The sequence below is a fragment of the Dunckerocampus dactyliophorus genome, chromosome 6 (genome assembly GCF_027744805.1).
Source record: "Dunckerocampus dactyliophorus isolate RoL2022-P2 chromosome 6, RoL_Ddac_1.1, whole genome shotgun sequence".
Taxonomy (NCBI): domain Eukaryota; kingdom Metazoa; phylum Chordata; class Actinopteri; order Syngnathiformes; family Syngnathidae; genus Dunckerocampus; species Dunckerocampus dactyliophorus.
The window spans coordinates 29,135,306-29,163,190 of NC_072824.1; the positions used below are offsets into that span (position 1 = coordinate 29,135,306).

General features: G+C 42.5%; 1 protein-coding gene across 2 annotated transcripts in view; it reads left to right on the forward strand.

Moving 5' to 3' along the window:
• The first annotated feature begins 530 nt into the window (after positions 1-530).
• myh11a (myosin, heavy chain 11a, smooth muscle) overlaps positions 531-27,885 on the forward strand; it is a 36,317-nt gene continuing 8,962 nt past the window's right edge. Inside the window, exons 1-30 of one of the 2 annotated variants that reach the window (XM_054777917.1) lie at positions 531-688; positions 4,353-4,721; positions 4,819-4,975; positions 8,383-8,410; positions 12,994-13,093; positions 13,222-13,248; positions 16,198-16,290; positions 16,418-16,481; positions 17,638-17,736; positions 17,918-18,061; positions 18,247-18,342; positions 19,539-19,657; positions 19,747-19,899; positions 20,004-20,177; positions 20,252-20,425; positions 20,522-20,636; positions 20,756-20,949; positions 22,590-22,711; positions 22,798-22,867; positions 22,948-23,108; positions 23,385-23,493; positions 23,616-23,747; positions 23,924-24,130; positions 24,221-24,358; positions 24,455-24,578; positions 25,631-25,802; positions 25,981-26,193; positions 26,273-26,417; positions 27,419-27,625; positions 27,704-27,808. In XM_054777917.1, the coding sequence (XP_054633892.1) occupies positions 4,380-4,721; positions 4,819-4,975; positions 8,383-8,410; positions 12,994-13,093; positions 13,222-13,248; positions 16,198-16,290; positions 16,418-16,481; positions 17,638-17,736; positions 17,918-18,061; positions 18,247-18,342; positions 19,539-19,657; positions 19,747-19,899; positions 20,004-20,177; positions 20,252-20,425; positions 20,522-20,636; positions 20,756-20,949; positions 22,590-22,711; positions 22,798-22,867; positions 22,948-23,108; positions 23,385-23,493; positions 23,616-23,747; positions 23,924-24,130; positions 24,221-24,358; positions 24,455-24,578; positions 25,631-25,802; positions 25,981-26,193; positions 26,273-26,417; positions 27,419-27,625; positions 27,704-27,808 (3,984 nt within the window). In that variant the 5' untranslated portion in view covers positions 531-688; positions 4,353-4,379. The remainder of the gene's footprint in view (positions 689-4,352; positions 4,722-4,818; positions 4,976-8,382; positions 8,411-12,993; positions 13,094-13,221; positions 13,249-16,197; positions 16,291-16,417; positions 16,482-17,637; positions 17,737-17,917; positions 18,062-18,246; positions 18,343-19,538; positions 19,658-19,746; positions 19,900-20,003; positions 20,178-20,251; positions 20,426-20,521; positions 20,637-20,755; positions 20,950-22,589; positions 22,712-22,797; positions 22,868-22,947; positions 23,109-23,384; positions 23,494-23,615; positions 23,748-23,923; positions 24,131-24,220; positions 24,359-24,454; positions 24,579-25,630; positions 25,803-25,980; positions 26,194-26,272; positions 26,418-27,418; positions 27,626-27,703; positions 27,809-27,885) is intronic. The other variant, XM_054777918.1, reaches the window with a different exon arrangement.

Consider the following 27,885-nt stretch of genomic DNA (forward strand, 5'->3'; position numbering starts at 1 on the left):
CGAAATTCAGTCCGAATTTTTACTCTAGCATTTAGTATTTGCCCTGTTGAGATGTTTTGGATTGACTTGATTTACTTAATTATTATTTTATTTTGATCTTATTTTATTTTTCTGTTTTTATTTCTGCCTCTTCCTGAAGGCGGCACAAGGTTTATACACACAGGAAGAGAACAAAATGTAAATGACTAAATATAAGAAAGTGAAATGAAAGTGTCAGCATGTAAAAGTTATGGTGGGAATGGATGATCAGTACAACACACGGAGAAGGTTGTAGAATTAAATAAACTGGGCTTTTTCGTACTTCTTTTCAGATGTGCTGAATTGTGCAAATACAATCACGTGATGTTCCTTATCGTAACCTGTCCGAAACAAACAAAAACCATACCATACCCATGTAAGACCTGCACTATCTGCTGAATTGCTATTACTGTTTTTGTTAGTTCACAGGCGTCACTCTCCGAGCTGCCGGAGCATGCAGTGCGCATGCTCGCTGCCTCCGAGTTGATGGTACTTCCTGGCGGAGGAAAGTCAGCGCGTGCAGCCCCGCCCACGCGCGCCACTGAGCAGTTTAAATGGAGAGGGTGGGAATTTGACAGGGGTCTTTTGGACTGTTCGTGTGAGGAGTACTTCGTCAGCGCCGGATGCTCCAAACCACAACTTTCCTCGAAACACGTTTTCGCCTCTTTAAGTGAGTATGTGTTTTCATTTCGACTGATGCTGTGGTGCACTTGCTTTAGTACTGATTGTTACGCCAAGTTAACTGAGTGTGGGGCGTTTTACAACATTTTGAAATATGTCAAATCAAGACTGTGATTAATGCTACCTTGCTTTAACATTGAGTCAAGACAAAAGCTGTGATCGACCCCCCGGACCTTGGCAAGTACAACTGCGCTACAAAATATATCATAACTTAGTGTGTGAAAATCTGTTTTAAAAGCCAACAGAGTAGCCATTTACATTTTTTTTCGTCATCAAAAAGTGTCATATTTTTCACGTATATGCCTCACGCTGCCTATGCCTCTTCCCCCCCCCACATTAACCACAACAATACCTAGCTATCATCCATGACAGGAATGTAGAAAATCCACCACCCACTCCACATTTGAGAAAATCAATGATGTTGTTTTAATATCTAAATGATCATATTTTATTTGCTTTTATATTTAAAATTTCGCACAATTAGATTTTAATGAAATTTAATCTTAAGATAGACATTGGAGGTAATGAATATCCTACACACCTTTTATCTTGTCCTGCTTAAAGCTTAAAGTTTCGCTTAACATTTGAAGCATGTGTTTGAGTCGATGTGGTCCAACACACCGTATAAATCCGATATAAAATTGAAGAAGAAGACATAATCTACCTAACAAACATGTATACGAATGAAAATACACCCGATATCCTGTGTAAAAATTGCATTTTTTAAGGACGCCCACACAGGCTCTCCAAATCAGTTTCTGTTTGGGCTCAGAAAATGATCAGCTCCCGTGGTTCATTCAAAAGTAAAGTATTTGTAAATAATGTGCATTTGGTGCCTTAATATGCCCCATGCATTAAAGTGGGCAACAGAAATGAGCATTGCTGTCCAAATATGATGTTACACTGTATATGTTATATGTTTGTAGCTGACAAAGCACATTAGGGCCAATAAAAAAAGAGCTGCAGGCTGCGCTTTGGAGTGTGGCACCCCCTATGTGTTCTGCTCAAAATGTAATTGAAGGCATGCTACTACAGTATACCAGGAACACAAATACTCCTCAAAGTTTTCTAATCATTAAACTAGTGGTAAATGACTTACGGGAAACTAGTTGCAAAGTCCTGCCCATGCCCCTGCAAAGACGTTTTGATGAAATGTTCTTGTCAGTCCCCTAAAGGCGTGTACCCTAAAGTCAGTGGGTGTTTCGTAGAACACGTTGAGCTGTGTGAGGAATTGTTTGACTTGATGGGGTCAAACTTTGACGTTTAATAACAGTGCCACCATGTGGTGTATTTGCCCGAAAAATTCTATACCGTAACGCACAACAGGGGTGCCTGTGAATATTGTCATTCATCCAGGTCATTTTATTCCCAGGGCATTTAATCGATCACGACCGCACTGTTCAGGTTGTCTTAGAAGACGTTTCGCCTGTCATTCGAGCAGGCTTCATCAGTTCATGCTCAAAGACGAGGTGGGACACACACCAGTCAGACTAGATAGTCTGGTGAGAGCCTGGTGCAAGATCCAATCTATTTCCTCCTTGAGAGAACAAATAAATTGGACCTTGCAAAGACTAGGTGGGACACACTCGGTGGGTCTTTGAGCATGAACTAAACTAGAGCTGTCCTATCTAGTCTGACTGGTCAGAACAGTCCGGTTGCGATCCATTGAATGCCCTGACGGTACATCAGGGGTGCTTATTTTGCCAGATTTTCAGCCTTTTGTGTGCAGTGGTTCAGAAGCACATACAGTTATTTAATAAATAATAACACACCACTCGGGGCGGCATTTGTATGCTGCTCTGCCAACATTTTGAATAGACAAAAAATGTGAACAGATGACTTTATATGATGATAAATGCATGAATGATGTAATAAACTACAGAGGCGCTCAGTAGAAATCCACCAAGGTCCAACTATTTGGATCAGCACCAAATCTGGAAGCTTCATAGCTGTCATCCTCCTGCATATGCCTGATTTGTATCACTGAAATTCGTGCATTTGCTGAGAAATGAAGGTAAACATTGAAAAATGCTCACAATATTACCAAAGTGCTGTACCCAGATTGCCACCAAAATGTCATTAGTTCTTTGCCACATGCCCCACAGCACCATTAAAAACTGACCCTTGACTAAGGTAATAATAATATATGTAACAAAAGGGGCCATGAAGTCAAACCGAGTCTTTGAATCTGCCAGTTATTATTATCCCGTCAAATCCACTCCACACGTGTCCTCAGCATATAATGGCTGTGTTGACACAATAAGGAGAGCGAGAGAGAGTGACAGCAGCCCTTATCGCAAGTCAGAGTGGTGAGGACAAGCGTGTGAGAAGCTGGCTGCTCACACAGGAAAGGTCTGTTTAGTTTTATCATCTCAAAGCATCATCGTTGTTTCCTGAGAAGAGCGTTCATTCACTGACTGAGTCATTGCTTGTCTTTGTCTCATGGTAATATTTATACATCATTTTTTTCGCTGGTTTGTTTTGGCACGTCCCCGAGGTCCAGTTATATGTTTTCTCAGAAGGATTTAGGGACTTTCTTTCAGCATAGTTCCCACTCTCATATATAGTGCCGGTTTTGTACAGTGAAATGGAGGTAGGGTCAAAGCAGCAGGCCGTAGACAGCTGACTCTTAGTACATAATCCAAGAATCACTAAATTGTCTACTCAAGAGTTTAAAGGGCAATCCCATTTGAGTCATTATAGCTTTCGTATGCTCACTAGACCAAGGCCGTGTGATAACAGACGAGTCAAGTATTTTATTTTACATGTACATCCTCCCAACTAATCCGTGCATGAATGTTATAATTCAATCAATGACCGCTGCATATAAAAATTGATTCCTACGATGTGAAGCATGACTGTTAAAGGCCCTGCAATGTTAAAGGCCCAGGCTCAAGCCCCCCACTCCCATCCCGCCCACAAGCTGCTTTACTATTCTCATTTAGGAGTAAACTACAAGAGCAGCTCAAGACATACTATTCCCTATATGGACTTTGTTTGGGAGTTCACTTGCCTTGCTGTTTAGGTCCGCAGAAAAGAGCCATGCTCCAGGGAAGGGGCCCTTATATGGTCATCACAACACGAGACTGAAGCCTCCAGACAGACGGAGAGGGAGGGGAGTAAAAATGGATGTTGTCAATTAAATGATGGCTTAGCGTTGGTAAATGTCATGGAGAATGACTGATTGGGAGAACTGTTTGGTCAGGTGAAAAAGGACAACGTCAGTTCCACACGTGCAACTTTTGGGGATGTTGACTGGTTTGTGTAAAAGTGTAGACTCGACGATGGAGATATCTAGTAAACGTCCGGCTCACCAAGACTGCGTGTGAGAATTTACTACGGTATTTTCTAAAAAGTACATAAAATTACAACAGCACGTTGCACAGTAAGTTGCAGGCAGCTGCTTTTCCACATCATTCATTGAATATAACCCCATTTAAGTTGTCGCTCACACTGTTTCACCAGAACATCATTAAAATAACAAGTCTAATTTGCACGGTACTGCATGCTATGGAATTTCACTGACTATAGAGCAACACTTCAGTGATCAACATCGTGTTGGATCCTGTGTTTCCTTCACTAATCCGGGACTCATTTTCTGCCTCATTATTTTTGTTTCTTTTTTTTAATGCTCTTGAATTCACGCCCAACAGTTACCTCCGCCCCCACCTGGCACAGAAATGTCCAAGAAGGCCCCTAACGAGGACGAGAAGTTCCTCTATGTTGACAAGGACTTCCTGAACAGCCCCATGGCTCAGGCCGACTGGTCGGCCAAGAAGCTGGTATGGGTCCCCTCGGAGCGGCACGGTTTCGAGGCCGCAAGCGTCAAGGAGGAGCGTGGAGACGAGGTCCTGGTGGAGCTGGCTGACAACGGCAAGAAGGTGACAGTCAACAAGGATGACATCCAGAAGATGAACCCACCCAAGTTCAGCAAGGTGGAGGACATGGCTGAGCTCACTTGTCTGAACGAGGCCTCGGTGCTGCACAATATCCGTGAGAGGTACTTCTCGGGACTTATTTATGTAAGTATGCATGAAAAATGTGTTTTAACTCCATCCATACGCATCCCCAAAGCATCCCTTTTACAAAACTTGACTCAAGAGCATTTCCACCTCTCAGACGTACTCTGGCCTGTTCTGTGTGGTGGTGAACCCCTACAAGATGTTGCCCATTTACTCAGAGAAGATCATTGACATGTACAAAGGGAAGAAGCGTCATGAAGTCCCCCCGCATATCTACTCCATCACCGACAACGCCTACAGGAACATGATGCAAGGTATGGTCTGCACGTCGCTTACATGTTCCTGAGGTTATTCTGTTTTCTCGCCAAAGGTTTCAATGACAATACTTATTCAGCACGCTACTGAACACGACCTCATGTGATTGGCAGCGGCTCTGTCACTTATTACGACCTATTTGAGTGTCAGTGTTTTGTAGAGGCGGCAATAGTGTTGGCGGGAGAGCCGTGCTTACAGTAAATGGATCTTTGCTAGCTCGGCCACGGTATGACTTCAAATGAGCCGCTTTCCCATGGAATCTGTTTCTGGTGGGCCGCGGGGGTCGTGCCCACTGGATGTTTCGCTGACGTGAGGACGTTCTCTCTGAGGGGTTGACATCTGGGTTGAGAGAGGGGTGGAGGTCCGTAAAGTATTTCCTGTCTCATCTGGCTCCCTTCATTCGTTGCATTCGCTTAATTATTTGGCATTTAAAAAAAGAAAAGAGCGCACATAAATGGAGCACAGCACACAATGCGCGTTCAAAAAAAAAAAGCGAAACAGCGAGTCTGTGAAAGGTGAACCACGATGAAGCGAGGAAACACTGTAACACCCCTATACCTTTACAGTAGTGTTACATAATATGAAAACATGATAAGCGATAATATGACATAAAACTCACATGTTAGCATTGGGAAAGTTCCTTGTTGTTGTAGTGTCTCGAATGTAATGTGGGTCGATCGCATGGCATAAAAAAAAAAGATGGACGTCAGCCTTGATTGATATACAGGGCAGCAAGTCTATCTTTGTTTACACCACATCACGCAACTCTTACGTCTTCGTGGGCATTTTGGGTGGCTGTTGGACTGTGCTCTGTTGAGGGTCGATTTTTTTTTTTTTTTCTCGTCGCTAAGTGTTTGCAGAGCGTTTGGTGCCACTAGCATGCAAGGTCTCACCCTACAGCACAGTACGGGTAATCCCGCCACATTGGAGCATTTTTTTAAAATGATCAGTTATCTGAGCTATTTTTTAATGTTATGGGATTTATTGAAGTGGCATCATAGTTGGTATGTACTGTAAGTGTGTACCACAGTTTCCCACAGCGATGCAATCTATATGTGGCGTTGGGTTGCTGGTGCCGGGTGTGTGTGTGTGTGTTAACAACAGAAATGATAGAAATGTTTACTTACGGGTGTTGGCTTCATTTCATGCAGCGGTACATTACATACATTACAAAAACAGTCATGATGTTTCCTTGGCTACATGGAAGTGTGCTCTGATGTTCAAGATAATGTACACTAGGGGTGCAACGGTACAGGTACCCAACAGTACAGTCCGTACCTCAGTATTTGGGCTACGGTTTTGGTCCTGTTACGTTTTTTGTGCGTAAAGAGAACAACTTTTTTCTCCCAAAATTCTGGCTTTATTATTTATTATTGTTATTATTCAATATTAGGCATGAAAATGAAATTTCAATCTCCTGGCACTAATTATACAATAAATACAATTCTCGAATAAAAATGCAGTTGCTCCTCGCTACATAGTTTGAATATCGCTCCCTCACTCTATTGCGTATTTTCACAAAACCAGTCCAACGTAAGTCACTATATTGTACTATAAGCTTTGTATTATAGGTGACAAAGCAAATATTACTCATTAGAATGAACAAGCTGCGGGCCGAAAATGGCCCCTGGGCTGCTCTTTGGACACCACTGTTTTACAGTGTTTCTTTTTAGGAAGGTGCAAGTGCAACACTAACAGTTTGAAGTGGGTGATTATCATTTTATTTGTAGTGAAGTTCCTAACCTGTAGTACTGTGCAACAGTGCTGCTATTGCAGCATCGTTCTGATCTCTACTGAACAATGGCTGCACGCTACTTTCATCTCATGCACTCATCTTTGTCCGTTTACAGAGGTGAAGTGTTCAAAAATAGGTGCACCGCAACTCAACGTCCGGGCCTGTTGGCCCGGCAGGTGGCACGGCGGGCACATAGCTGAGGAGATCCGCCGGCTCCGAGTCGCCTGTGTCTTACTGATGTAGAATGTATTGTTCTTCATAGGCCTGTCACGATAATCGATAAATCGATGAATTGAACGATAGCAAAAAACAAAGTCAATAATTTTGCCTCTTTGATAAATCGATGTGAATATACTGTATGCCTGTTTGTTTTCCTCGTCTCTCTGTACCACACAGGCTGGATGACAAGGCCGTTCACTCTGCATGTGTCTGTGCACATTGATTCCATCGTGGAATGAATGGAGAGAGTGAACCCTCCTGTCAGCCTCTTTGTCCCTCAGTACGTCGCGGCAGGGCTACTCATGAGTGGATACACAGACAGAGTTATTAAGTTAGCAAGCAAACACTAATATGAATGAAGGCACAAAAGCCATGGAGGTGCAGCAGAGCCTTTGTCCCGACAGTCAACGCTTACTGAGGCGTTTGGTCGGCAAAGTAAATACAGTATAAAACGAAACAGCACAAAACGGTGCGTGCTCACAGACGGTGTCGCTCGCTACTTTGCAAAAGAAATGCGGTAAATACGGTCAATACGGTTGAAAAGCCAACATTTCGGGAAATGTTAGAGATGTTTAACAGACGAATTGCCTGGGAGAACATACACATCACAAACAGCAATTCCTTAACTGTACAACCGAGTGAAAGAAGACATGTTGAAGGACATCAGAAACATTGCGTTTTATTCCGCCAACACAGATATGTGGTCCAGCTCAAATATGACCCCTTACATTAGTTTAACAATACACTACATAACGGCGCACGCGTGTGTGTGTTTTATTGGGGTGTTTTTTTCCTTAATAGAGACAGGGTCTATTTTTTATTGTTTTGGGTTATCGTGATTTTTATTTTAGTGCAATTTTGCTAAAAGAGACCTGAGTCAATTTTATTTTCATTGAGGGTTTTTTTTGTCTTTTTTTATTTATTTAAAAGCTCTATACATTCCAATTACCATGCTGAATACTCTTGAGAACTTAAAGTTTAATGCTTTTGATACGATGTACTCATTATTTTGCCATCTAATTCATGAAAAAAATGGTCAAAAAAATGTTGCCAATAATATCGATTATCGCCAATAATTTGTAGGACAATTAACAAACCGTAAAAGTTGTTTTCGGGACAGGCCTAGTTCTTCATGTACATTTCCAATCTGATGTCTCACATAAATCAGCCATTCAAGGTACTGCTGCCTTGGGATTGCTCTCTTCAATGCAGGAGTGTAATTTCTCATGATGTGGTGACTACGATTGCACCCAGTGCCAAGCAGTTTACATAGGAGAGTCGTAGAGTGGTGCAAAGCTTCAACTAAGCTCTGAAAACACTTGTACCCCTGTCTTGGCAGTGGTCCCATTCATAGAATTTTTGCATCAGTCTTTCATGCAGTCCTTCGGGGAGTTGTCTCATTAAAAGCATTTCTATACAGCATTTTATATTTGCATTTCTTTGTGTCTACAGATCGTGAGGACCAGTCCATTCTTTGCACGTAAGTGAAAAGCTTCCTCTTTCAAACTCACTCACTGTTGTTGTTTTTTCCTGAACTTTTTTCCAAGATGCCACACGAAGACTGTGTGTTTGTTTGTGGTGTGCGGTGTGTGCGCCTGACTCTTACATCATGCTTGTGTAAATTCAAAGCGAAACAAATGAGGCAAATCGGTACCCTTGAAATAATAGAATGCACACAAACTGTTTACATTGGTCGTATGTTGCTATTCTGTTTATATTAGAGTCCCTGTGGTCCTGCTTTAAAGCAACTGCAGTGCTCCCAGAAGACTGAGGTCGAGCTCTCCCCTCAGAGTCGTGGTCAGGAAGTTCGGCCTTTATACTGATCGGAAAATCAGATTGACCTCCTTCAAATTTGGCCTCCATGTTATTTGTTTATTTGGTTTATGATGTTCGTTGAGAATTTTGTCAGCTCAACTGACCATCGAGAGACAAGCTGTCTAGCAGTAATAACCTGGTATCTGGCCTGAGAATAACTTAGCATTTTTAATTTTACTTTCCCAAAATAGCCCGCAATAAGTGAAATCCGTGAAATCCGTTAATATATATGTTTTAAGGCTGTAAAACCCCCGACTATCCACTTTATACACTTTTCACAAACAGCCATTAACATTTTCTCACATTTCTCACTTGTTTCAAGGCTCTCAAAGTTGAAATTTAGTTTGAATTTTAATGATCAACTTGCCTCTTTGTCCTGGCGTCGTTTAGCTGTAGCATTTTTGTATCCTTGTTAAAACATATTGCTCGTTGTATTTTCCTCACACGGTTAGCTTCTTCTGTTTCTTCTATTGTTTACAGTATTGGCAGTTAGCAAGCAGCTCACACGGTTAGCTAGTTTGGTAGCCATGACCACAACGGGAGACGGCACGAAGGAGATTGTCTGTAGGCCATTATCAATCAATCCATCAGGACACAGAAGGCAATGGGCGGCGCAGACAGAAGGGAAAGAATAGAGAAACACTGCTGCCTCCTGCTAAAGCACAGAACTACAACACTCAACTTCCCACAATGCATTTCTTTTTAAAGGGCCAGGCCTGGCCCTTAACAGCGTTACAAAAATTGCACAAAAGAAATCTGCAAAACAGCGAGTCACACTGTATAGAAAATATATATTTACCGTCTTTATAAATATGAGTATTTATGTACATTGTACATGTATATCGGGATAAACGCACTTTTTCAGCATGCAAGTTATAAGTCGACATGATCTATCTCTTACTATAAAACATATAACAACAATGTATCAAATCGAACCGGTCAACTTTTAAACTAATATATGAAATACCAATTTTTTTTTCTGAGCAATTTTTTAAAATATTATTTTCTATTTAACGGTATGACGTTATAATTTTTCATATCGCCCCGATATTTATCGTTAACCCCTAGAAAAACAATCATGAGCTCTCACCTTTTCAGCATTCAGAAGATGAGAGGAAGTGCTCCCCCAGCGATGCCCTCTAGGCTCCTCCACTTTGAAATTGCAGCGACGGTGCCAGGATGCTGTAAATGTTTTGATCTTATCAGACAACTTCCTCCAGTAGCACCCCCTTTCCAGGAAAACATTGGTGGTCTAAATGTGTGTGGCGGGAGGTTCATGCTTGAGAACATTGTAGCACGGGTGATTAGGAAAAAAGCTTTTGCATTGAGAGGAATCCGTGAAAACACTTTTGCACTGTTTAAACGACAGCATTTGAATAACCTGGGAAAATCTAGTGTCTCACAAAAGGGAATACAGTACACCTCCTGCGTTTCAGCAAAAAAAAAAAATTATTACAGTATAACTTCTCATGAGACAAAATTTAGAAGTGAAATCGTAAAGTAGTCAATGTACAGCTTGCATAGCAATGTAGTGAATAGTTCAAATGATTCAACACAGTGCAGGGCTAGATATCAGTGATGCTCACACCAAATACTGACACGTTGCTCACTGCGAGGTGTACTCACTTGTACTGTAGGTCTGCGGCTATCGAATATTTTTGTAATCGAGTATTCTAGTGAAAATGTTTTCGATTAATCGGAAAAAACGTATTTTTGCTTGGTTAAAGTGCTTCTAAATACACAAGAGAAAATAAAACGTTTCACTAAATAATGAATGACCATTTGGTTTAATTTTTTAGATAACCAACAGTTTTATTTCTTAAATTCACATTGTGCATAAGAACAAGGTGTATTTTCCTGGGTCTCATGGCCTACATGATGGTGCTTTTGTAGATGAATGTATCCATCCTAGACTCTAACTATTAACTGGAAAAGGAGAGAAAAAGTCATTGCTTTCGGTGCACCCCCACTTACTTGTGTAAGCAGCTATTTAGACAATAATGAGTGTGTGTTGAGTTTTTTTCAGAACATAATAAATCTATACTACTTTCCAAGCTGTACGCTGACTACTCCAAGTTGCTGTATATCATAAGTTTCATTTCTACAGTATTTTCCCTTGAGAAGATATAATGTAATGGTTGCTGAGGTGTGACGTATGAAATGAAATATTTTAAAGTGATAAAGTGAAAGTGATACGGCACACGAGAGCTGAACACTTGCCCAGTAATGTCCCAGCAGTCAACATTACCATTTCAGTTCAAACTACAACCGCTCTGAAGCTCAGCAGGCGAGTTGAAGCCTTATATGGCAGAAATGTTACCCGTGAAGCACATGGAATGTCATGTATGATGTGTGTGTGTGTGTCTTCATATGGTATGTTGTCATTTGGGGATCTAGTTTGTGTCAGTGAATGAAATGTTTTGTAAAACAGGCAGTAAAGTAGATCAAAACAGAAATGAGCGATGATGAAACCATGCAACCAAGAGCAAAACAGTCATCAGTGTTTTTCAGAAGGTACAGTTTGTGCTTTAGGGTTATCTTATTATAATTTTCGGTGTCCCCTATGACAGTTCAGCGGGGTTTTTTTAAAGAGGAACGAGGGCCTAACTCATCACCATCTAACAAATCACCAATCGCGTCATTAAAAACGTTTACTAAGGTCAGTTAAAAGATTTGGAGTTGAACTGAATTTTTATTTGGTGAATTTACATATTTTCAGATGGAAATTACACAAAAAATAGACGCTGTTAAGAGATTTTAAAGGGATGGTTGGGATTTTCTGACATGAACTTGTGTGACATCCCCATCAGCAGTGTAGTGCATCTAAGGTGACCAGTGGCGGTTCTGGTTTGAATGACGCCACACTTGATCCCGTAAGCCCAGTTCTGGTCGCATTTCAGTGAGGAGGAACATCGTTCCGGTTAGTTGCCGGGGTTACTTAAGTCAAGAGTTTGGCTTCTCAAAACAGTATGCGTTCAAAAGAGTAATACATGATAATACATACTTGTTTAGCGTGCTACCATGAATGCTAGAGGCTACCGCATTTACCTTTTATTGAAGACTCTTGTTGGTGAACACGGCGATGAGTGGCGGCGGGGGGGATGTAAGAGTCACGTGGATGCTGTTTCACTCTAGTTCAGGAGTGGGCAAACTTTTTCACTCGCGGGCCACATTGGGTTAAAAAATTTGCCCAAGGGGCCGTCCATATATGGGTGTCCACCAAAGAGAATAACGTACTTACTCACGGTGCAACGAAACAAAAACACAACTCTTCCACAGCAAGTTAACGCATCACATATATCAACTACTACTACTGCCTGGGTGTTAACAGCTAAGCGGCAAACATAACACGTAACATAAACTGTTATTTACAAGTGCCCGCAAGGCATGCTGGGTGGTCCAGCAGCAACAACAATATGAGCTATGAACAATAAATAGTTTAGCCATAATCAGAAGATGAAAGTTGCACCTCTGTGTGTAGTTTGAGACATCTGCTCATCATTGCCGAAGCGAGAGCGAATCAGGAGGGGAGCTTAATGTCAGCTAACTGGTGTCATATGACATCTACAAAGTGACGTTTATGCCATCGACCCAAACTACCTTCGCAATCTACCGGTAGCTTGCGATCGACGTAATGGGCACCCCTGGTATACAGTCACAATAATAAACATGTTTTTTTTCATTTTCAAGTATCGAATGATTGTTTGAATGTAATAGAAGTGTTGTGGTGTAGCTAATCTTGTGAACAGTGAGTGTTTGATAAGGCGATAGTGAGCGTGACCTGCACATCACGTACAGTTAATTTGATGGGCCATCTACATTTAAAAGTCCCACTGGAATCTATTAAACACTTAAAACTGCCGACAGATGGAGTCTGGTTGTCGTGGGTCCCTGCCAGAAAAGAACAGGATAAAATAGATTGAATCATCTCTGAGTTGCGAAGCTCTAACCCAGAGAGCCTCCCATGCCTTTTATGGACCCGAGACTTGAGTCGGCCTGTGCGAATGCTGATGGCTGGTTGCTCTGGGATTGTTGGACTCGTCTTTCCTTTAAGGATCCAAGTGCACGGGCCACATTTTATGGAGAGAAAAAAGGATGAGCTTGTGCTTCTCTTTGAAATGAATTATACAGTGAATTGCTCTAAGGTCGCTTTTACTGCTAGTCTGAGGATGGTGGCATTATTTTACTGTGAGCCAGCCCTCTTTGAAACTCTTTATTGTCTTACCTTGACAACTTTTTCTTCCTCAGTGGGGAGTCTGGTGCTGGCAAGACAGAGAACACCAAGAAGGTCATCCAGTATCTGGCTGTTGTGGCTTCATCACACAAAGGCAAGAAAGACAGCAGTGCTGTAAGTATGCATGCAAAAATATTGTGTTTTTCATGAAAAATAAGGGTCTGTCAGCCAGCTCCCTCACTCGTGATTCATTTAGGAAAGTGCCCAGTTTAATTCTCTATATTGACATTTCCTCCAAATAGCAACAATCAGGATCACAGTTGGCCTACGTGAGTAAAGGGGAATGCCTGAAGTGTGTTTTGTGTGTGCTGCTTCTTCCTGGGGTTTAAAAGTGCATGAAGATAGTGTCACTCAGATACAAAAGAACCGTTTTAATAGAAAATTTTCAACACTAAGGTTTAAGTCCTTCTGGTAGATAGCGTTTCCCCCTAACAGTAGTCTTCCCTGTGTTACCCAATGAGAGTGAATTTGCATGATTATAGTACATAGTCACCTTTCAAACCTGTAGTATGCTCAGTGATCGACATTTAGCGTTGCCGGTTGACAACTGTACGGTATGTTGAGTTTGGTGTCAAACATCTTCAATCAACACCCTTTCACTGCTGGTGGTGGACAAGACCAAGGCTCCCCTGCAGTGAAAGGGTCTCTCACAGATCAGTATGCACTGTGTGAGCATGCTTCTTGTCTCTCAAACACGTTCTCTTCCTCCCTTCCTCCTCTTCATTCTCCTGCTCTTTGCCCCCAATGTTTCCGGGAGAGTTGGTTGTTCCGACTTGATACATTTAGTTAGTCTTGTGGTTTTGTTATGACTCACTTGCCAGCCGTCCTTTTTTTTTTTTACCTGTTTCTGAGCTGCCCTGCAAAACTATTATACACTCAGAGGTCACATTTCATTCATGATCTCTTCGTGAGCTTATCATAAATATTAATTTACAAAGAGAACAGCAACGGTCAATGTTTCAAATATACTCAAGAAAATGAAAACAACATGTTTGTCACACTTAAATGTTTCAGATCATCAAACAAATTTAAATATTAGTCAATGACAACAGAAAATGCTATTTTTAAATGAAACTTTTGGAAACCCTGTGTGAAAAAGGGATTGCCCCCTAAAGCCAATAACTGCTTGGGCCACCTTTAGCCGCAACAACTGCAATCAAGCGTTTGTGATAACTTGCAATGAGTCTCTTACAGCGCTGGGGAGGAATTTTGCAGAATTGTTGTCATTCAGTCACATTGGAGGGTTTTCCAGCATGAAGCGCCTTTTTAAGGTCATGCCACATCATCTCAATAGGATTCAGGTCATGACTTTGACTAGGCCACTCCAAAGTCTTCAGCCATTCAGAGGTGGACTTGCTGGTGTGTTTTGGATCATTGTCCTGCTGCAGAACCCAGGTTGGTTTCAGCTTGATGTCACCAACAGATGGCCAGACATTCTCCTTCAGCAGAATTCATGCTTCTATTTATCACAGCAAGTCTTCCAGATCCTAAAGCAGCAAAACATCCCCAGACCATCACACTACCACCACCATATTTTACTGTTGGTATGATGTTCTTTTTCTGAAATGTGGCTAGATGTAATGAGACACACACCTTCCAAAAAGTTCAACTTTTGTCTCGTCAGACCACAGAGTATTTTCGCAAAGGTCTTGGGGATCATCAAGATGTTTTCTGGCAAAATTGAGACAAGCCTTAATGTTCTTTTTGTTCAGCAGTGGTTTTGGTCTTGGAACTCTGCCATGCAGGCTGTTTTTGCCCAGTGTTTTTCTTATGGTGGAGTCATGAACACTGACCTTAACTGAGGCAAGTGAGGCCTGCAGTTCTTTGGATGTTGTTGTGGGGTCTTTTGTGACCTCCTGGATGAGTCATCGCTGCGCTCTTGGGGTCACCACTGTTCCATGTTTTGGCCATTTGTGGATAATAGTCTCACGGTGGTTTGCTGGAGTCCCAAAGCTTTAGAAATAGCTGTATAACCTTTTCCACACTGACAGATCTCAATTAATCTTAGTAATGTTATGTTTTAACAGTGGGGATAATCACTTTTTCACACAGGGCCATGTAGTGTTATTTGTTTTCTCCATTAGTAATAAAAAGTTGTATTTAAAAACTTCATTTTGTGTACAGTTATGTTGTCATTGACTAATATTTAAATTAGTTTGAGAGTCTGAAACATTTAAGTGTGACAAACATGCAAAAAAATATCATTTTTAAAACAGTTCCTGTACTGGATCTAATTCAATTGTGCAGTTTGGCTACTCTTGTGGCCAGTGAGTGTATTACATGTGACTTGTACATGCCAATGTTTGACCTCACTGTGTCAATTGTTTATGTGCTCTCTCCCCAAGTTGGACTCCCTTGCTTACCGTCTGCCTTCTTACACATCTGCATTATGATACGAAAATCAAATCCTGACTATTTGCCGTCCCATACCTTTTCGTGTTACCTTTCTGTGCTCTCTTTCTTCTTTTTCTCTTCTCTTCAGAGTCTTTCAAGCAGCTAAAATGAACATGGCAATCCTTTCTGCTTTAATAGCTCTGATCTTCACTACCTCAGCCGGTCTGTATCCCCTCTGTTTTCGTTCAGCAGCAATGCCATATGACTATGATTCCTTCACTCTTTTCAATCAGGCCACAGTTGTTAACGCCAGTCTCAGTGACAGCGCATTTACGGGGCTCATAGAGGCAGTGTTTTGTAGCAGGAGAGTCGTTCAGGTGGAGGTCAACAGCATCTGACCTTGACTTGCGCTAAGACAGACCACTTTGATCAGGTGGATTAGTTCAATGCACACTGATGAGGTGTCCACAAGCCCACAGTCAGAGAACTCACGCTGAGAGCAAACTGCATCCCCTGAGGGCTTTCTGTGGTCAGGATCATTTCAGTTCGCCAACACATGCAAATGCAAAGACTCCAAGGATTCCTCAGAAGCGATGCACCGGTAACATTATTATAGTGTCAGCTGAATCAACATGACCTCTCCCTTCAACCTGCTTATCTGTTTATATATCAGCTTCCCCTCATTTGCCTCACAACCTCATGTCGGATGTCTGTGTTACATAATTTACCGGAATCTTGATGATTTTGCAGTATGTTGTAGATCCATTAGTAAGAATTTTTTTTCCAACTTTCGGAGTCTTTGTGGCGTTATCGCGTGTTTTCCCTATCTGTATCCCACCCCGAGTCCAAGGCCATGAAGTGTCTAACTACGTTGTCGTCACCAGGGAGAGCTGGAGAAGCAGCTCCTGCAGGCCAATCCCATCTTGGAGGCCTTTGGGAATGCTAAGACCATCAAAAATGACAACTCCTCCCGATTTGTAAGTTTTTACCTTGGCTATATGAATAGTTTAATATTAGGTTTTAGGGTATTAAATGGCTGTCAAAGGCAGCCTCCACCAATGCATGCCATTTTAGAGCATAACCATGTTTTCGTTTCTCTCACAGGGTAAATTTATCCGCATCAACTTTGATGTGACCGGCTACATTGTTGGAGCCAATATCGAGACTTGTATCCTCCAGTGTTTTGGCTCTTCAAAGCTAAAACGTGATTAAAATGAAGTAGGGCTGTCGAAGGATGACATTTTTAATCAGTTTCATCTGTTTTCAAATGAATTAGTCATGACTAATCACCATTTACAACTATATCTAAAATATGCCCAATTTTACTGTACAGTATTCCCTCGTTTATCGCAGGGGATAGGTTCCCAAAATAGCCCCCAATAAGTGAAATCCACCAAGTAGCCAACTACTGTATATATATTTTTTTACAGTTATTATATGTTTTAAGGCTGTAAAACCCCTCACCATACACTTTAGACACTTTTCTCAGACAGGCATTAACATTTTCTAACATTTCTGTCTTGTTTAAACACTCTCAAAGTTCATTTGAATTTTAATGATCAACCTACTAGGTTGGACACAAAAAATTATGAAGTGAGTATTTCACTCCTCTGACTGTGCCTCTTCATCCTTTCGCCGTTCGGCTGTAACGTTTTTGTATCCTTGTTAAAACATATTGCTCCGTCGTATTTTCCTCCTCCTCCATGAACCAAAGATTCATTTACAGTATTCCGCAATGGCGCCCTACAGCCGTGTTAATTGTACCTTCCTTCAGCATCTCCAGAAGTCCAATTTTTTGTGTGATAGCTGGCTTTTTCTGCCTTTTAGCAAGCAGCTCACACAGTTAGCTAGTTTGCCACCCATGCCCACAACAAGAGACGGCATGAAGGTGATTGATTGACAATGGTCTACAGCCAATCAGGACACAGAAGACAGTGAGTGGTGCAGACAGAAGAGAGAGAATAGAGACAGACACTGCCGACAGACACTAAAATTGCACCCAAAAAAATCTACGAAACAGCAAGTCCGCAAAAGGTGAACCGCGATGGAGCGAGAGAACAATGAATTTTATTAACAGAAAGATAAATGACAGGACATGATGTATGTTTTAACAGCTCTAAATGCCGTTAACACGGTTGACAGCCATACAATTAAGGTAAATCTACTTTGTGTCTCTGTACTATTACTCAGTACATCGAATCATCACAGTGGGGTCACAATGCGGACTATAGGAAAAAAAATGGAAATGACCTCACAGATAGCAGACAAACATCCATGAAATGAGCACATAGTTTGCTTGTGTTCTTTAACTGCTGAGTTTTCAGACCTTCTGGAGAAGTCTCGCTGTATCAGACAGGCAAAGACAGAAAGAGCCTTCCATATCTTCTACTACATGATTGCTGGAGCCAAGGACAAGCTGAAAGGTAACATAAAATGCATTTAAAAGATGTCTGGCACACTTCATACTCATAAACATGACTTTACATTGCATAGCATTGCTACTTCTTAAATTGTGAAGTTATTTAGTTTGATCCTGCAAAGTTACTGCAGGCCAATGTCAATTGATAAAAAAAGACTTTCATGTCTCACTTCATTTCTTTCCAGAGGAGCTTCTTCTGGAGCCCTTCAGTAATTACCGCTTCTTAAGTGCGGGCCACGTCCAGATCCCAGGCCAGCAGGATGATGAGATGTACGAAGAGACAATGGAAGCCATGACCATCATGGGCATTACAGATGAGGAGCGAATCGGTACAAGTCATCACACTCGTCTAACCTGGTTTGATTGAAATCGGAAGTAGGAGGCTACGGCTCAGTGGTACAGATTGGTCTCACTGACCTGCTACATCAGGAGCAACTCCTGCAAAATATGTTCAAATAAAATTGTGGTTCTATCAAAATAATAAATGTTTACCTGTACTGTCACTGTGTTTTAGATATCCTCAAAGTTTGTTCCACGGTCATGCAGCTGGGAAACATTGAGTTCAAGAAAGAAAGGAACCAGGAGCAGGCCACCATGCCTGATAACACAGGTGACATGTTTTTGCCCTTTCTATTCCATCGTACTTGTATTGTAGTAAGTCATGGACGAGTCGTACAAAACCCGCAAGTTTTTTATTGCATCAGGATCACTGCCACTCTTCTCCGTTATCTAGCCAGCTAATTAAAAAAAAAGAAAGAAACCATGTCACTAATTGTGCAACTGTTACTCCAACTGCGTTTTTATAACTTTAAAAAAATGAACGATCCACTCGCTCAGCCTGCAAGTTTCACTGACTCACAGGTGCTCGACAAAGCCTCGAGTTTCAATGACACACGGGTGCTAGACGAAGACTCGATTATCACTGGCTCACAGGTATTAGATGAAGACTCAAGTTTCACTGGCTCACGGGCACTAGACGAAGACTCGAGTTTCACTGACTCATGGGTGTTCGATAAAGTCTTGAGTTTCATTGGCTCACGGGTGATAGAGAAAGGCTCGAAAAACCGAACAATCCACTTGCTCAGCCCGCACGTTTCACTGACTCGCGGCTGCACAACGAAGACTCGAGTTTCACTGGCTCACAGGTACTAGAGATTCGGGTTTCACTGACTCATGGTTCACAATAAAGACTCTAGTTCCACTGATTCACGGATACTAGACTAAGCCTCAAGTTTCACTGACTCACGGTGCTCCACAAAGACTTGAGTTTCACTTGGTCACAGGTGCTAGACGAAAACTCGAGTTTCACTGATTCAACGGTGTTTGAGGAAGACTCGAGTTTCACTAGCTCACGGGCACTTGACGAAGACTCGAGTTTCATTGGCTAATGGGTACTAGAAAAGATTTGAGTTTCACTGACTCACGGGTGTTCGACAGAGACTCTAGTTTTAGTGGCTCACGGGTAGTAGAGGAAGACTCGAGCTTCACTGACTCACGGGTGTTTGAGGAAGACAGTGTAACTTCCTGCACATATGCGAGTTTCTACACATGCGCTCTGTGACGAGTGACATGTGAATTCAGTACCCCGTTCACTTTGGTGAGTGACTCACAAGAACTCGAGTCAGTAAAAGGAATCGAGAATAGGAATAGGAAGGAATAAAAGACAAAAAGAAAAGACGGGAAAGTTAAAATAAAATGAAATAAACTCAGTGTTACTTATTGTAAACAAAAGACAGGAAAGGTGATGTAAAAGCCAACAAATGTGGTGTTAATTATACATAACGCATCCATTTCTCCTCTTTGTAGCGGCTCAGAAGGTGTGTCACCTGCAGGGTATCAACGTGACAGACTTCACCCGTGCCATCCTCACGCCTCGGATCAAAGTGGGCAGAGAGGTGGTGCAAAAGGCACAAACCAAAGAGCAGGTAACATGACTTGATGATGAGACAAGGATACAAAATGATACGTTGCTCGTACGGATGCGTCTTTCTTAACGTATGTATTTGCTTCCAAGGCTGACTTTGCCATCGAGGCCCTGGCCAAGGCTGTGTTTGAACGCCTTTTCCGCTGGATCCTGGCTAGAGTCAACAAAGCCCTGGACAAGACCAAACGGCAGGGGGCCTCCTTTCTGGGAATCCTCGATATCGCTGGCTTTGAGATATTTGAAGTACGGACACATGAATGTGAAACTCTCACGTGCGATGTCAAGAGATGAACACTTTGTTGTTCATGTTCCTGTGCTTTAACAGCTGCGTCTCGCATCTCTTGCAGGACAACTCCTTCGAGCAGCTCTGCATCAATTACACCAACGAGAAGCTGCAGCAGCTTTTCAACCACACCATGTTCATCCTGGAGCAGGAGGAGTACCAGAGAGAAGGTATTGAGTGGAACTTCATTGACTTTGGCCTGGACCTTCAGCCCTGCATCGAGCTCATTGAGAGGCCGGTGAGTGGCACCGGGATCAGGACAGCATGATGCGTTCAGAGTCTCGCTTATCAGTCTCTACGTATTCTCTGCAGAACAACCCTCCAGGCATTCTGGCCCTGCTGGATGAAGAGTGTTGGTTCCCCAAAGCCACAGACATCTCCTTTGTGGAGAAACTCATGAACACTCAAGGAAACCATGTGAAATTTGCTAAACCAAAACAGCTAAAAGACAAGACAGAGTTTTCTATCCTTCACTATGCTGGAAAGGTGAGGATCAGTTGAGATGTGATTGCCTTGTTGCTTTTGCGATCGCTAACATGCGTAACGGGCCAGTGAAGTGAAGCCGCACTGTTTTGCGTACAGGTGGACTATAATGCCACAGCCTGGCTGACGAAGAACATGGACCCTCTGAACGACAATGTCACGTCACTGCTGAACAACTCCTCCAGCTCCTTCGTGCAAGACCTCTGGAAAGATTGTGAGATTACTGACACACTTGACCAATTCCTGTATTCCTATAACGAGGTGTAAAACCTTTCATTGTGATCCAATCCAGTGTTGTGTGTGAGTCAGTGACCGATGACTTGTATGCTTCAGCTGACAGAGTGGTTGGTCTCGACACCATCGCCAAGATGTCCGACACCTCCATGCCCAGCGGCTCAAAGACCAAGAAGGGAATGTTCCGCACGGTGGGGCAGCTCTACAAGGAATCCCTCGCCAAACTCATGACCACACTGCACAACACTCAGCCCAACTTTGTCAGATGCATCATTCCGAACCACGAGAAGAGGGTAAACAAGTGAAATCATTTACTGCAAGCACAGCGGTGCCCAGTATCACGCTGCTTTCGAGATTCAGCATTCATGACCCCGCAAAGTCGCACTTTTCTGGTCAAAACATTTAAACAGGCATTTTTTTTTTTTGCAGAAAACACATCTGCTTCACCGTAAATCGGTGGTGTCTTTTTAAATATGTGTTAACAGAAGCAAAATGTACAGCGTACATGCACCGCTGTCAGAAAGCCCGCGGTTTCTTACACGTTTACGTGTTTATCTCTCACTGATCATGTTTATTTTCATTTCGCACTTTGTTTGGCGGTTTAGACTGTAAATGCGTTTATTAAGTGCGTGAGGCATTTTTAGGGCTTGAACCTGGATTGTGGCATGAGTGAACAAAAGGGAGCGTTTTGGAGTTTTGCAACAGCCTTATTTATTACCTCCGCCAAGCGCAGCTAAGAGCGTAAGCGCAGTGGGAGGTTATGTTTGTGCCGGCGTTTATCTGTTTGGTTTTTTGTCCGTTTGCGTTCAAAAGAACTTGAAAAGGTCAGAATGGATTTTCAGAAATTGTGGGAAATGGGATATGGAAGAACTGATTACATTTTGGGGGTGATCCAAAATTCAGCTCATTCTAACATCAACCCATTCAACAAAGTAAGGACATTCATGCTATTAGCCACAGCACAAAAATTCCCGATTTTTTCCTTCCGGAATGCAAAATGCCTTTGATCTAAAGAGTTCTAGCTACTTCCACATTCCTCAACCCGTTCAGACCGTTCCAAAGTCAAAATTCTGAACTCATTTGGGACGTATAGCTTTCCCGGTGCGTTGCGTCATACTAGGCGTTAGCCTGCTAATGTTAGCATTGCTAGCATGCTAACATTAGCATGCTAACAGAGCCTAAAATACTGTATGTAGATAAAATAAATGTAGGACTAATATTTATTGTGTAAATCACAATATGGGGGGAAGACTATGGAGGTTGGCGGAGGTCTGTGCTCTCCGAATGCTTTTCTAGTCTAGTTTGTTTGTTTTTGTCTGTTTGTGTTCAAAATAACGTTAGTTATAAGTTCTGAATGGTTGTGGATGAAAATTTTTCAGAATTGTCGGAAATGGGATATGGAAGAAGTGATTACATTTCGGAGGTGATCCGGATCACCGTCTGGATCCAGGATTCTTTAACATTGCGAGATGGGACCAAATTTCGGGATTTGCGCATATAACTCCACAAAAAATGGTCAGAGCACTTGGGGGAGAAAAAACACAGGACAAGTTTCCAACACGTTCTGCAAAATGTCAAAGACTGATCCAAAAAAATGTAGGATTATTATTTTGGTGTGAATGACAATATGGGGGGGGAACTGTGGCGCTTGGCGGAGGTCTGCTCTCTCCAAGTGCTTCCGTAGTTGCAGATGTTGATCGGAGGTGAACGTCAGTGTCAAGCTAGCAGGAGGGTTTTGGAGGGAGGCGGGGGACGAGCCGTGTGTCAAAAATATACATTTTTACAGGCGTATCAATTACTCAGCATTTTTTCACCATTCGCAGGTGGTCCCGGACTTAACCCCCGTGAAAAGCTTTTTTGAAAACGTGTACTTCTCAAAACTGCTGTTCACCATGAATCCAACAAGTCCCCTTACACGTACCATTTTCCACAGGCGGGGAAGCTGGATGCCCACCTGGTTCTGGAACAGCTCAGGTGTAATGGCGTGTTGGAAGGTATTCGAATCTGCCGACAAGGATTCCCCAACCGGATTGTTTTCCAGGAGTTCCGCCAGCGGTGAGCCACATAAGAGAGGGCATAACTCTTGTAACAGGCATGTTCTATGTATTCTAATCCTGTTTATGGAAACCGTGCCCTCACAGCTATGAGATTCTGGCAGCAAATGCTATTCCGAAAGGTTTCATGGATGGAAAACAAGCTTGTTGTCTCATGGTAAACTTACTGTCCATCTGTAAAGGCAGCAGCCTGAGGAAAACACTTGGGGATCATCAATATTTTCTCTTTCTGTGCAGATCAAGCATCTTGACCTGGATCCAAACCTGTACAGAATTGGGCAGAGTAAGATCTTTTTCCGCACTGGAGTTTTGGCCCAGCTGGAGGAGGAGAGAGACCTGAAGATTACTGTGATTATCATCGCCTTCCAGGCGCAGGCGAGAGGCTTCTTGGCCAGAAAGTATGAGCATGCGAGCTGTCACGCTGCAGTACAATATAAAGCATTGTCGGGCCTTGGTTCTAATGTGTATGCATAATTGTATGCACCGCTTGCTCATGGAATTTCATTTTGATCTGTGTTTGATTTGTTCTCGCACCATTGCTTCAGATGTGGTAAAACTTCTCCTTTTTAGCTTAAGTCTAACTTTCACGCAGATGCGTGCTGGTGTTCACGTCTGGTTTGGAACTTGTGTTGCACATAACATATGCTGGTTTGTTTTGGTGGTTGTCTTTAAAGGGCGTTTGCTAAAAGGCAGCAACAACTCACTGCCATGAAAGTGATCCAGCGGAATTGCGCCGCCTACCTCAAACTTAGGAACTGGCAGTGGTGGAGGCTCTTCACCAAGGTCAGCATGTTTCTCTTTCGGTTGTGTCACTCCTCGCTGGTTTTAATTTGACTTTTTTTTTTCTTTTAAATAACAGACATGATCATATTTTAACTGATTTCACTTTGCCAAATCTGAAAAAGGTCAAGCCTCTACTGCAAGTGACCCGTCAGGAGGAGGAGATGAGCCTGAAGGAGGAGGAGCTGCAGAAATCCAAAGAAAATGCTGCCAAGTTTGAAACAGAGCTGAAGGAGATATCCTTGAAGCACACAGCGGTAAACTGTTAACTGTTACTCTTCTGAGGTGACCGTCTAATGTGCGTGCGTCAAACTCCATGTTATGCCCGTGCATACGTCCACGTTATCAGCTGACATCAGGCGTGAAGTGGAGTCAGGTGTCCAGTCACTTGCAGGGCTGGTAAATGTAGTCCATACGTGTCCATTTCCTTCAGATTTTGGAGGAGAGGAACGCACTGCAAGAGCAGCTCCAGGCGGAAACAGAGCTGTATGCGGAAGCAGAGGAGATGCGGGTGCGTCTGGGAGCCAAGAAGCAGGAATTGGAGGAAATCCTCCATGAGATGGAGGCAAGACTTGATGAAGAAGAAGAACGTTCACAGTCGCTGCTGGTAGAAAAGAAGAAGATGCAGCAGCAAATGCAGGTACGGAATTGCTGTCCGGTTCACCACCATCACTCATCCCAAGTGCAAGACAAAGCAACCTCCCACCTTATTATTCTCTCAATTGTGTAGGAATTGGAAGAACATTTAGAGGAGGAGGAAGATGCACGCCAAAAGCTGCAGCTGGAGAAGGTCACCTGTGAAGGGAAGATCAAAAAGCTTGAAGATGACATCCTTGTGATGGAAGATCAGAACAACAAGCTGCTTAAGGTGAGTGAGGAAAATGAAGTTGGGGTGAAAGATACTTTATGGGTTCGGTACCAAAGACAGGAGAGCGGAGTAATAATTGTAGTTTCTTTTTTCTAGGAGAGGAAGCTAATGGAGGAGAGGATTGCAGACTTCAGCGCTAATCTGGCTGAAGAAGAGGAGAAGTCAAAGAACCTCACAAAGCTTAAAAATAAGCATGAGTCTATGATCTCAGATCTGGAGGGTAATTAAATACTGTATATGTACACAGTACACTTCTTTGTAGAGATGTCTGATATTATCGGCTCGATATTGGCATAAAAATGAGATATTGGTATCTGTTTTTTCCCTGATAACGCAAACCGATTTTTCAGAAATGCTGCATAGATGAACATTTTAAAGTTCACATACAGCGCGAGCCCACCTCCTTTGCGCTTCCCACAGGCTCTCGTGTTCCTGTCCGCTCTGACTGTCCTGAAGTCGGCTAGCTCCCCACGTTAGCATCTGGGACGTGAGCTGTTAGCCACTCAGTGAAGCACGAATAAGCCGCACTCCCCGACAGTCTTGACTCGTCGATCTTGCTCAGTAGTGAATTCACATTTCCCGTGATAATAGAAGGTCCCGAAGGCTTGAATCTCCACTTCCTCGCTAGCCGTTTTGACTTTCATCTTAACCCCAGCTCTGCTGCCTAGATATCAATGGGTAGACAGGGAATCACACCGATGCCGGACGTCGCTCTCATGTAAACGTAAACATGTGCTTGAATAAACAAACAGAGCTGCTTGAAAGGCGGCCACTCGTGGCGGCGCTGTTAATTCCACGGCAGGAGATATCATGTCACACGGATCGGTAAAGGTGAACAATATCGGGGAAAAAATAGATAGATTGATAGATACTTTATTAATCTCCACGAGAAATTCACATTTCCAGCAGCTCTGCAAAAATGTCATAATGAACTTAATCACAAAATAAAAGAACCTAAGCAAAACATGTGCGATAAGAAAAATAAGAAAATCGAATAAGAAAAAATAAAAAATAACAGATCACGTCAAATTTGTAGTGCAATAATACATATTAAATAAGAATACATAGTAATAATAATACATAATAAGGTAATAAGTCCAGTCCAGTCCTTCCATGACAGGAGAGATGTGATGTTATACATATCGGTATCGGTGTCAGTTGATATCGGAATCGGAAATTGAGAGTTGGACAATATCAGTTATCGGGGGGAAAAAAGCCAATATCGGACATGCCAAGTTCCTTGACATCGTTCTCTTGCTGCTCCATTTTCAGTCCGCCTGAAGAAAGAGGAAAAGACGCGGCAGGAGTTGGACAAGGTTAAGCGTAAGTTGGAGGCAGAGTCGAATGATCTGCAGGAGCAGATAGCCGACCTGCAGGCCCAGATCGCTGACCTCAAGGCCCAGCTGGCAAAGAAAGAGGAGGAGCTACAAAATGCCTTAGCCAGGTCTGGTAATGAGGTTTTGAACGTGTCATAACAATGATTTGGGATCGTTAATCATTCACAAGATAATGATGCGGTATTTATTTGTATCCATAAAGGGGGAAAAAAGTCATTTCTCATATTCAAGAAGGTTCCTTGAGCAAGGTTAACAGTGCAATAAAGGAATGGTATCCTCCATTAGGTTAGAAGACGAGACTGCTCAGAAGAACAATGCCCTGAAGAAAATCAGGGAGCTGGAGGGCCACATCTCTGACCTGCAGGAAGACCTCGACTCTGAGAGAGCCGCCAGGAATAAGGCAGAAAAGATCAAACGGGACTTGGGGGAGGAGCTGGAGGCTCTTAAGTCAGAGCTGGAGGATACCCTGGACAGTACCGCCACCCAGCAGGAGCTCAGGTCACACATTTTAATCATCGGAGGTTGACAGACTGCCAAAAACCGAAAGTGACACTTTGTCTCTCCGTGTGTCCTGCAGAGCCAAACGTGAGCAGGAGGTGACCCTACTGAAGAGAGCCATAGAGGATGAGAACCGGACCCATGAGGCTCAGATACATGAGATGAGACAGAAACACACCCAGGCTGTAGAGGAGCTCACAGAGCAGCTAGAACAATCTAAACGAGTAAGACTCCACCAGTTTACTTACTTTTATTTGCGTTATTTCAGGGGTGTCCAAGGTGCGGGCCGGCGGCCATTTGCGGCCTGCGGCTGTGATTTTATCGGCCCGCCGCCGTCGAAAAATGTCATTTAACAAGGAAACATAAAAACAACAACAACAACAGCAGCAAAAATGAGAAAATCTATCAAAAGTCAAAATAGTAAGAAGTGTAATCTAGCAAGGGAAAAAAGCCATCATTTCACAAGATTAAAGTAATAGTAGGAGGGGAAAATGTCATTTTCCTAGCATGAAGTTGAAATATTAATGAAAAAAAGTTGTATTTTTGTTTTTTAAAGTCAAAAACAATGAATAAAGTTGTCATTTTTGGAAACTTAGGTTGGGGGAAAATCTACAACATGGGAATAAAGTCAAAATATTAGGAGAAGAAAGTTGAAACATTTGGAAAATTGTACAGAAATAATCAACAGCAGAAATTTGACCAGAGTTATGTCAAAATATTAAGAGAACAATTTTCTAATGAGAAAAAAGTTGAAATTTTATGAGATAAACTTAAAAATATCATTTTAGTAACAATGTTGAAATAAAGAAAAAATACAGGAACACAAAAGTTATAATTCTGAGAGGAAAACTTGGAAAATTTAAAAAACAGCAGAAATGGAAAAAAACAGCTGTAATTTTATGGGAGTAAAGTCAAAATATTAAGAACAAAGGTCATAATCAAATGAAGAACAAAAGTCGCAATTTGACAAAAATAAACTTGTATTATTATGGAAGACACGTCATTTTTAGCAGCATAGCACCTGTATTCCAAAGGTGAAAGGCAGTTTTCCTTGAGCTGCACACAGCTTCTTAGCGTACATACGTACATGTGTTGGTTCACAAAGTGGCCCCTGCATCCTTTCATTTTTCAGCATGTGGCCCTCGCTGGAAAAAGTTTGGACACCCCTGCTTTATTTTATTGCTGACTCATTTCAAATAATGCCAGAACGTCCGCTTCCCACTAGGTCAAATCAAACCTGGAGAAGGCCAAACAAGCTCTGGAGAAGGAGACATCTGAGTTAACCATGGAGGTGCGCTCGCTCACTCAAGCCAAACAAGATGGGGAGCACAAGAGGAAGAAACTGGAGGGTCAAGTGACAGATCTGCAGTCCCGTTTTGCTGACAGCGAGAAGCAAAAGGCTGAACTGGGGGAACGCTGCTCCAAGATCACTGTAATAAATGTCTTCAGTCCTCCGTTTAGTAAAGGTGGAAGGGTCAGAATCCTAATCATCTTTGTCCCCCCCACACAGGTGGAACTGGAGAGTGTGACAAACCTACTGAATGAAGCTGAGGGCAAGAACATTAAACTGAGCAAAGATGTTTCCAGCCTCGGCTCCCAACTCCAGGATGCACAGGTTACCATGATGGAAATGAAACCTTTCGACAGGAACGGGGAGGTTCTTGCTCTGACCTTTGGCCTGCTTGGCGTTCC